The sequence below is a fragment of the Crocodylus porosus genome, unplaced genomic scaffold (assembly GCF_001723895.1).
Source record: "Crocodylus porosus isolate Cpor-Errol unplaced genomic scaffold, CroPor_comp1, whole genome shotgun sequence".
NCBI lineage: Eukaryota > Metazoa > Chordata > Crocodylia > Crocodylidae > Crocodylus > Crocodylus porosus.
In genome coordinates, this window is record NW_017728953.1 from 1059278 (window position 1) to 1069293 (window position 10016).

The window sequence follows — 10016 nt, forward strand, 5'->3', positions numbered from 1 at the left end:
CAGATAGCTGGGGGGGGTGCAGTGGAAACTGCCTGGGTTGGAGCAGATGGCTGCCCGGGATGGATGTAGGGAGTCCTAATGTGCATGGGGAGTTGCCTGGAGTGGGAAGGGGGTCTCAGAGTATAGGGGGAGCTGGCTGCAGGAGGCCTGTCTGGAAAGGACTTTGGGGGAGGGCGTGAGGGGGTCAGCAGGGAGCTGAAGTGGGGAGATGAGCCTGTAGAGGACTGGCTGGGGGTGAGCCCCCAGTGGAAGGCCATGGCCTTGTCATGGTGCCTGTGGCTGGGGTGGGGGGAGTTGGCTTACGAGTCGGAGCAGGGGTATCTGTGCAGCTCAGAGGATGGCTCTGGCCTCTGAATGCCCCCCCCTCCAGGCTCAGAGCAAAGACTCTCTGCTCAGTTCTGGATCTGGGTTTGAGCCCTGCAAGATGCCATCCTTGCGCGGTCCCTGCTACAGCAGCTGCCCCCTCCGTCTGTTCATCAGGGCGGGGGGTGACCCAAAGCAGTCCCCAAAGAGACTGCGTCCCTTGTGTTCCCTTCTGACATGTCTCCATCAATACATGCAACCCTGTCCTCCATGCCACAGGCGCTTGCCCTGTGCCAGTACTTTGAGAAGCAGCAGCTGGATTTCCGGGGCAAGCAGGTGATCGAGCTGGGTGCCGGGACGGGCATCGTGGGCATCCTGGCCACCCTGCTTGGTACGTATGGCAGCTCACCTGTGACTCTGGGGTGTGTTGCATGCTGGTTTGGGGGGGGTGAGCCCCTCAGCATTGGAACTGTGGGCCCCTGCCTGGTGGAGGTGCTCTGTACAAGGAGAGCTAATGAGATTTAGCAGTGGGGCAGCTACCAATTGCCTCGGGCATTGGTCAACCCTTCCGTGCCAGTGGCAGAGATGGCTGCTCTTCTGGGTCAGTGCTGGATCTGGTGCAAACCCCCCCGGCGCCCTTTCGCCCCTTCCAGGGGGAGATGTGACCCTCACGGACCTTCCACTGGCTTTGGAGCAGCTCCAGGAGAACGTGGCCCGTAACGTGCCAGCGGAGCACATGGCTCGGGTCCGCATCCGTGCCCTGTCCTGGGGCCTGGATCACGAGCAGTTCCCGAGCGGCTATGATGTCATTCTGGGGGCTGACATCATCTACCTGCGGGACACATACCCACTGCTGCTCCGCACCCTACAGCACTTGAGTGGCCCCGGCTCTACCATCTACTTGGCGTCCAAGATGCGGCAGGAGCATGGCACGACCGACTTCTTTGAGACGCTGCTTCCTCGGCACTTTGCCTGCGAGCTGGTCCAGCGGGACGAGCAGGAGAACATCAGCATTTACCGAGTCATGCGGCGGTGAGGCAGGGGCCGTGCTTTGCCCCCAGATTTAGGGGGATGGATGCAGGCTTTTCCAACTGAGCCACATCCGTAGTATGTGTATCAGCATCCCCATTGATCGAGCCACCGGCATCCAGACATACCCGTGCTAGGGGGGAGCGTGATGCTGCTCTCCGGGCAAACACAGAACCGGACCATGTTTCCATGCCAGCAACAGGGAGCCAGGACATTACCAGCCCTCCCCTCCTGCACTGGGAGTGGGTGGATGTGGCAGCCCCCGTAACCAGATGCCATCTTTGGGGAGATCTTTTTGGAGGAGGATTCTGGGCCACCAGCAAAAGAGCCTCACACCAGGGAAGCCAGATGGGAATAACCAGCATTGAACGATCCTTTGGAGACACCATGGTGCCTTGCACGTATCTCTCTTTTTTTGCTTTTTTTTTTGTAATGGTCTATGAGAAGTAAAAGTGGGTTTCATGCCGGGCTTGGTTGGAAAGACTCTTGCTTGCGAAGGGTGGGAGGGGATAAAAGCCAAGGGCAAAATGACTAAAAGCTCCTTTGCATTCCCACCCAATGGTGTCACGAGCTCATGACCTCCTTATTGCTCTGATTGGTGATGGGGCACTTGTGTTACCTCGTAAGAGGAGAGGAATGTGCAGCACTATGCTTTGTTTACTGAGAAGTGACTAAGGGAGGGTGCTGGGGGGAGATGTTGCGGGAACTAGGCTGGGAAGAGCCGTCGGGGGGCTCCCGGAGATGCTCTAGGCGGGGGGTGCGGAGGTGACACTTCCTCATGGGCCTCGATTGCTGCGTGAGCTTCCCAGGGCTCTGGCCTGCGTTCCGAGCACTGGGCCCCCGTACGAGGAATTGCTTCCTCCTTCTAGGAAGCCGGGTGGTTTGGCGAAGGACTATTGCATTTTGGGGGTTTGTGGTTGGCTAGCAACATTGCAGGGACTTTCTCTGATGAGGAAAGCGCCCTGTCTTCCAGGCACTAACAGCCTGGCTGGAGGGGAATACTGGGGGTGTGGTGGAGGGGGGTGTTATGTGTGCATCCAGCTCCTGCAGGAGCGAGGGGCTCAGAGCATGGGGCCAGCTCCGCTTTGCTGCATCTGCACTGGCTGCCCTCGCCCTGCAAGCTGTGGGCAGGGGCGTTGTTTGCAGCACTGGACTTGGGACTCCCCAGGGATGGGGTATGGGAGCAGGACCCCTGGGTTCTTTGCCAGGGGGACACCTGGGTTTTGGACTGGCCTGGGGGGAGGGGGCAGGATCAGGATGCCTGGGCTCTATATGGGGGCTGGGGGCAGTCAGGCCCACCTAGGTTTTATATGGGAATTGGAACACCTGGATTTTTATATGGGGGAATGGGGACACCTGGGTTTATATGCGGGGGTGGGGATCAGGATGGCTGGGGCTTGGGATCAGGCCGCCTGGGTTCAAAGGGTTAAATCCTGTGCTAGGCTTCCCAGGATTCAAAGGGTTAAATGAATCTATGGGGAAAGCAGGCCGGAGAGTTCCGCCCCAAAGCACTTCAGCAGCCAATGAGACGGTGCCTTGCCCTCTGATCCTCTTTTTATTGGCCGCTGACGCCAGCCAGCGCGCCCTCCAATCTACTCAGCCCAGGGCGGGGCGGGGTCGTGACTGGCCACGCACTAAACCAGCGCCGGGCCCCCTGCGCATGCGCCTCACGCTGGGCTTGTCCCCTGCCGTGACGCAGAACGTGCGCGCCTCGGCGACGCGGCTTCGGGATGCAGCGGGCGGCGCTCGGTGTGTTCGGGGCCCGGTCGGGGCAGGTGAGGGGCAGCGCCCGGCTCCTGCGGGGTGAAAGATCCAAGGGCCAGGACATGGGGCCTCCCGGGTTGAAAGGTCAGGGGCAATGGCCTCTGGCGAGCACGTTAATGCCCTGGGAAGGGGACCCAGGAGTCCTGCCCCTCCCCCAGTTCCTGGGGCAGGACTCCTGGGTTCTCTTCCCCAGGGGTTTCTCTTGCTCACCAGCATGTATGCTCTCTGACCTTTGATCCTTCACCCCTGAGAGGCTTCCTGCTGCCTTGCAGGTTCTGTGGCCCGGGCAAGACCCTGGGAGGTGGTTGCCATGGAGGCAGTTGCTGTGGAGCAGTGCTGCCCTAGGGATGGGGTGGGGGGGTCGCATTGGAGGGCGTCGATCCTTGTGGTGTCCCCTGGGAACTAAGAGGATCCAGCATGGACCTGGCTAGCCGTGACTGGCAGAGCTAGGCTGCGGTGGCCCCCGGAAGGGCCATTCCCACTGCAGCATGCCCTGCTGGCTCCAGGTCCCCCAGCCCTGGCTCTTATCTCCTCCTCCCTGCAGCTGGGCTCCTGGCCCCTGGCCCGGCTGTTCCATGCCGGCCTGCAGCTGTTGGCGACAAATAAGGAGCTCCTGCTGCGGCTTCGGAAGAAAACGGGCTACTCCTTTATGAACTGCAAGAAAGCCTTGGAGACATTTGGCAACGACTTCGAGCAGGTGGGGGCTGCCTTCCTATTGCGCCCAGCCCTTGGGTTGAATTCCAGGGGTTGTGGGGCTCTGACTCCCTTTGTCTAAACGGGCCTAGAGATTGGATTTTCCTTCCCGGAAGAAGGAGGCAGGTTGGAGGTGAGGGTGGGCTACAACAGATGAAGAAAGAGCCAAGCAAGAACAGGGCAGTCCTTTCTGTTCCTCCAAACCCCAGAATGTAGGAGGAAATGGTTTACAGGTAGCAAAGCTAATGGCACTTCATGAAATAAAGAGAGGTAGTCATAGAAAATTAGTGCTGGAAGGGATCTCGGCAGGTCTAGTCCAGTGGTCTTCAGCCTTTTTTGTACCAGGATCCATTTGCAAAGATCCATGGCCAGTCCTGACCCACGCTCCTCTAGCCCTGCCAGTGCCTGACCCCCATCCCCTCCCTGCCATGGGCTATGCCGGTGACCCTCACACCTGACCCAGGGCCCCCAGCTGCCCCTGTCCTACTTGGGCCAGAGCACGGTGGCTGCAGTGGCTCCAGCTCATGTGGGCAGCAGGAGAGGGAATCTGGCTCCAGCACTGGTTGGAGGGAGGGGGAGAGGCCTGTGGCACCCCCTGCCCTGGGCTGGGGCTGCCATGACATGCCAGACAACTTGGTTATGGCCCTTCCCACCCTCCTGAGCAGAATCTCCTGGCTGCCCTGCCCCTGGGAGCATAGCACTGACCCCAGTGTCACCAGCCTGGCCACGTAGCTCTCCCCTGCTCCCTTCCCCTCCTGAAAGGGGCAGACACCTTCCCACCACTCCTCTGCCCTGCCAGAGCTTTTGACCCTTTGAAATATTCTTGTGACCCACAGCTTGAGAAATGCTGTCCAAAGCAGCCAGGGTTAGCAGTGTTGGCTTGAAGTTGAGTGGAAGGCAGGTAGATTTGCACATTACAGACCAGCAGTGTCAAAGATATGGCTTGTGGGAGCCCTATCATCCAGGCCCCAGTGCTGCCACGGATGGTCCCATGCTCTAAAGGGAGATGGAGCTGGGGGCTCTGGGCTGAGCTGACTGCTTGGTTTTTGTCCTCAAAGGCTGAAATTTGGCTCCACAAGCAAGCTCAGAAGGAAGGATGGAGCAAAGCGTCCAAGCTGCAGGGCAGGAAGGCAAAAGAAGGGCTCATTGGAGTGCTGCAGGAGGGGAATATGGCTGTGATGGTGGAGGTAAGTACCCCTTGCACATAAACTTGTGAAGTGGTCTGTACCAGTGCTGGTGTTAGTCCACAGCTTCTTGTTTGACCCCTGTAGTTCCCTGTGACACTCACACTCAGATTTCACAGCTGGGAGGTTAACTTACCCTATTCTCATCAATACATCTCACACCCCCCAAATTGGGGTGTGCATATTAAGCAGGGATTTGGTGTTTCTTTCTGGTGATTTTTTTTTTTTATTTCTTTTTTTCTTTGCCCTGCTTTGATTCCTGGCATACTGTGCAGCAGCTATTACACTGTTCCTCAGGCAGCTGAAGGAGTCGGTTAACTTAACGTCTCCTTGTTTTTTCACTTGTGAAGTGTTAACAATAACGTCTCCTTTTTGTGTTTTAATGTTCCACTAATTGGGCTAACCTTTCTTAGGGTAACTTTCTGTCTGCTTTGCTCTCCCTCTGTTTTGTTTCCCAGCATTGGAGACTCTTTAGCCCATTTCAAAATCATACATTTGCCCATGGATGCTAGCCTTCAGGTGCGGCCAGGGTTTCAGCTTCAGTTAAACAGGAAAGAGAGAGTAGGTCCGCTGAAGATGAGGCTCTGTCCCTGCTCTGTGTAGCCAAATGTCCTGGAAAACCTTCCCTTTTCACTTTGTTCTGCCTTTCAGAAATCAGGTGTGTATTATGTTCAGGGGTGTGTTTTGTATGTGAGAGAACATGGTATTTAATACGTGACACACTTTTGTCATGTAAAGTTCCAGTTAGTAGGAAAATAGCTAGCACTGATGATCCTAAACAGTTCCCCTGAACTGGAGTAAACCTTGGCCTGTTCTCCCTCCCCAAGATCATGAACATTTCAGGGACAACTGGCCTGTTCTGATCCCATCATGGCACTAATCCCCGGCCCCAGCAATTGCACTGCTTGCTGAAATCACCCTTTACATAGCTTTAAAGCACGCAGTCATCTCTTCTCTCTGCCAGGTGAACTGTGAGACAGACTTTGTGGCCAGGAATGCCAGGTTCCACCAGCTGGTTCAGCAAGTGGCAGCTGGGATCATGGTCCACCATCAGGATTCTGGGAAACAGCTCACGACATATGTCAAGGTAAAAGCAGGCTTGCACAGACTGTCTGATCACTGCACCGTGTGACTCATTTATCCATGACACTCTCACCAGGTGGGAGGGATTGGCTAGGGGCATTTGCCTGGGAAGGGCATCATGTGGGTTCCAGCCCCTTTGCTGGAGCAGATGCTGATGCATCTATACCCCTTCTCCCGGGAGCTGCCTCCTACCCATTGTTTTTTGCCTAGTTTGGGCTGTGGAGGCTGGAGAGACTGGAATCCCTTCAGCTGCTCATTGTTGCTGAGATCCGTGCAGTTCTGGACATGGCCAGAGCAGCTGGGAGCTTTGTCCTTGGAAGTGCAAGCACTGCCAGTGGGGATCTGAGCTGATCCACAGGCTCAGTCCCCTGTGTGGTGGGAGCCTGTCTGGTCATTGGGCTATCTGTCCATCTATCTGTCTTTGTTATAAATTGCTATATGGAGCAGCCAAGCTGCAGAGTCTCAATGGGAGCAGCCAGCCCCTGTCAGAGAGTTCTGCTCCATTGCACTCTGTGCTGTCTCTGCACAGCCTGGTCTCAAACCATTCCAGTTGCAGCAGTCCCAACAGGCTTCCTAATATTGCCACAATCCTTCAGCTTCTGGGAGCTGTCCCAGCAAAGCGCTTCCTTCCCCATCAGGTGGCCCTGTTGGGGACAGGTTGCGGGCATCACAGAGGGTCATATTCAGGGGCTGGTGTCTGGCTCTGGCTATGAGATGGGGCAGGGCTGCAAGGCCGGAGACATGTGTCCTACTCTGTCTTCGTAACTGGGTGTTTTCTCATCCCTATTTCAGCGCTGTCTGAAGGCGGAGGATCTTTCCCAGCTCAGAACCGTGCCTGAAGGCAGGCTTCTGAGTGACCAGGTGGCCCTGGCTATAGGTGAGTGTCTAGTGCCTGTGGCTGGCTAGGGGGTGAAAACGGGGCACTTACAATTAGGACTACCACAGACCAAGTGTTATTTGAGGCACCATGGCCCAGACTATAATGTGTACTTTGTTTTTGAAAGGCAGAATGAAAGGGGAAAAGATATTTTGTTGTAGTAACTGAGTAGCAGCCACTAGGGAGCTAAGCCAGCTCCTTGTTCTGCTTCTTGACTGCAGATTTTACTTTCACGTTTGCCCAAAACTGACTAAAACTAGTGCTGTATTTCTCATATATAATGCACACTTTTGTTTACAATTGTTTTGAGAGGAAATGCATGTTATGCAGAAAATATGGTAATTAGCATGCCCTGGTATTCCTTATGAGCTAGTTGGACCCTTTCCCTGGGGATGCTTTTCCATATTTAGATACCCAGGAAAGATTCAGGTGGCAAGCAGAGGAGCCAGCTGGTATCTGGAAACAGTGCAGGCCTTTTTAGCACCAGGGGGAAGGCTGGGCTCTTTCTGGAGTTGGGGGTGCCCAGAGCTCTGGGTCTGGAGGAGTAGCTTGCCGGGAGCTTTGCCTATCGTGCGGTGCCACCCCGTGTTCTCAGATCTCTTTATGCCTCCAGCAGCAGCCCTGAAATTGAGGTGAGGCTGCTGGAGAACTGCTGCCCCCACCCCCACCCTCAGGTTCCTTTCGGAAGCATGCATTTGGAGAGAGCACAGCTGCCTCTGGCTTGTCCTGATCACAGCCCAGTGAGACCTGCTTTTGCTTTGGCTCCTTGCAGGGAAGCTGGGCGAGAACATGGTGCTAAGGCGAGCCGCCTGGGTGGCCGTGCCCGCTGGTTGCTACATCGGCTCCTACGTCCATGGGAGTCTTCCGACAGGTGCTCCCTCCCTGATCAAGGTGGCCCTGGGCAAATATGGTGCCTTGGTGATCTGTGAGGCTTTGGCCAATAGCCTGGGCACCAGCCTGGTGGATATGGGCCGGAAGCTGGGGCAGCACGTTGTGGGCATGGCACCTCTGTCGTTGGGGACCCTGGACGACGAGCCTGGGGGTGACACAGAGACGAAGATGCTGGCTCAGTCCTTCCTGCTGGACCCTAACCTCAGCCTGGGCCAGTACGTGCAGCACCATGGCATATCTGTGCTGGACTTTGTGCGTTTTGAATGTGGGGAAGATATTGAGCTGCCGGGAGCCCAGGAGTCTCGAGAAGAGGATGGAATACCTCTCCTTGCTTCACCCCCAGCCTAGGGGGTTTAAGGCTGGCTCAGGGCCTGCTCCCTCATGGGAGGTCTGGCCAAGGGACATTGCAAGGGCCAAGGGGGGGTCTCTGCAGAGTCAGTCTGTGGGATTGTGCAGCTGCTGGCAACAAAGCAAGCACCAGTAAATAGGTGTTTGGTAAAATGCAGGTCAACCTGATTCTGATCCATGTCCCTGAGGGGCTGGGGCTTGGGGGTAATGATGCTTTATTCTTGCCTCTGTCACCTTTAGCAGCCCTGATCCTCCCCTGCCACATGCTTTTCTCACAAAGACAAGCCCCTTTGTCAGTCTCTTGACTCCCACCAGAGAGAACCCCAAGCAGAAGAGTGTTGTGTTGTGGATGTACAGGGAGAATGTGCCTTAATACATGCTGCGTCCCTTCCTGTGGCACTGATGCCTTGGCAAACGCAAGCTATTTCTCCAGTAGGGGCAGTGGAACAGAGTTGTGCCTAATTGGGACAGAGGCTACAAACATGTGGCACATGTATCTGGGCTGCCTCTGCCCTCCCCATGTGACCTGCAGCCTCTGCCAAGAAGACCTTAGATTCTGCCCACAAGATGCAGCATGGCACCATCACCTGCAACATCTAGAACCCCTGTTCCCCTCCTGCGAGACAGGCCATGCTGATCCCATGCTGCCTCTATCAAGAAACAGCTTGTGCATGGGTTTCCAGCCCCAGGAGCTGGAAGCCTAGAGGAGCAGTGGGCACTGGCTCCTGTGAGTGGAAGGGAAGGCAAGGTGCTGCAATTTGGGGTTCTGTAGCTCCTATCCAGCTGATATGTAGCTTTGTTCTGGGAAGCTGCAGACAGGTGGGGAAAAGGTCTCCCAGCAAGCTGCCCCAGTGGGTGCTTGATTTTTGTCCCGGGTGCCTGCCCTCTATTTAATCCGGCCCCAGGGGGTATTTGCTCTTAGTGTTTCTAGGTCCAGGCTGAGGCTCCACAGCTTCCATGACAATCTAACACAGGTCAATATGTTTGCAGGCGTCCAGAGCTGAACCCCCCCAGTCCCTCACCCCCCATTTACCCCTTCCTGTCAGCTGGACTCTTTTGCTTTCTTCAGGCTGATCTGGGCAGGGGGAGCAACCACGTCCTCTGCTGTGAGCCTAAAGACCTTCTGGGACAGGTAGAAGTATGGCTGGAAGGCATTGCAGGAGATTGTCTAACTGGTGATCGAATCTGCGACCTTAGTGTTATTAGCACTAGGCTTTTATTTGCGGGGAGGGAAGCTAGGACGGGAAGGGGCTGGAGATGCGGGTACAGGGGGCTGGAGTCATGCTTCTGTTTAGCCCTAAATTTCCTTGGGCTGCATCTCTAGGCTGTGTTCCCATGGTACCACCTCTTGCCCCTGCCGCTTACTTTGGGGTAAGTGCCATGTGTCTGGTATGAGGGGCTCCTGCCACCTACTGCCACAGTGGTGTAATAGCAGCTGCTGTGGATTTGGGGTGGCTGTGGCTTACTATGGAGGGAAACTGGGGTCAACCAGGAGCAGATCAAGGGAGCCAGCTGGAGCCCAGGCCCCAGCAGAGCCAGGCTTGGGGGCACTGGGAGGAAAAAGGTGGAAGAGCTGCGGTTGGGTCAGGATGGGGGGAAGCCTGAGGGCTGGGGGAGATCTGAGAACAGGCTGCTAATCCCTGAAGCAGAAAGGTGCTTCTTTGTGCCCGCAGGGGCCTGGGCTAGCAGGGGGCACAAGGCTGGAGCTGGGGCGTTTGGTTGTGATGGGAGCCCAGGGTGAGGAATCGCCACCCCTGGATGTCTTCAGGACCAGGCTGGACAAACGCGTGGCTGGAAGACTTCAGCTGGGGCTGAGCCTGGATGGGATCTCCTAAGGGCCTGGG

General features: G+C 56.2%; 2 protein-coding genes across 2 annotated transcripts in view; both read left to right on the forward strand.

The window, feature by feature from the left end:
* Positions 1–1862, forward strand: part of METTL21B (methyltransferase like 21B) — a 2348-nt gene extending 486 nt beyond the window's left edge. The window contains exons 2-3 of the mRNA XM_019556473.1: positions 583–694; positions 957–1862. Coding sequence (XP_019412018.1) covers positions 583–694; positions 957–1339 — 495 coding nt within the window. The 3' untranslated portion in view covers positions 1340–1862. The remainder of the gene's footprint in view (positions 1–582; positions 695–956) is intronic.
* A 1157-nt stretch (positions 1863–3019) lies between these two features.
* TSFM (Ts translation elongation factor, mitochondrial) lies at positions 3020–8333 on the forward strand. Its single transcript, XM_019556472.1, has 6 exons — positions 3020–3107; positions 3641–3793; positions 4848–4976; positions 5938–6060; positions 6849–6933; positions 7706–8333. Exons 1-6 carry the CDS (start codon positions 3063–3065, stop codon positions 8170–8172), a joined length of 1002 nt encoding a protein of 333 aa, XP_019412017.1. The 5' UTR covers positions 3020–3062; the 3' UTR covers positions 8173–8333.
* The last annotated feature ends 1683 nt before the right edge of the window (positions 8334–10016 follow it).

Excerpts from the sequence above, each read along its gene's own strand:
- TSFM (XM_019556472.1), top strand. The coding sequence starts at position 3,063 with ATGCAGCGGGCGGCGCTCGGTGTGTTCGGGGCCCGGTCGGGGCAG. Across the intron at positions 4,977-5,937 it reads ATATGGCTGTGATGGTGGAG|GTGAACTGTGAGACAGACTT; the intron begins GTAAGTACCCCT and ends TCTCTCTGCCAG. Across the intron at positions 6,934-7,705 it reads CCAGGTGGCCCTGGCTATAG|GGAAGCTGGGCGAGAACATG; the intron begins GTGAGTGTCTAG and ends GGCTCCTTGCAG.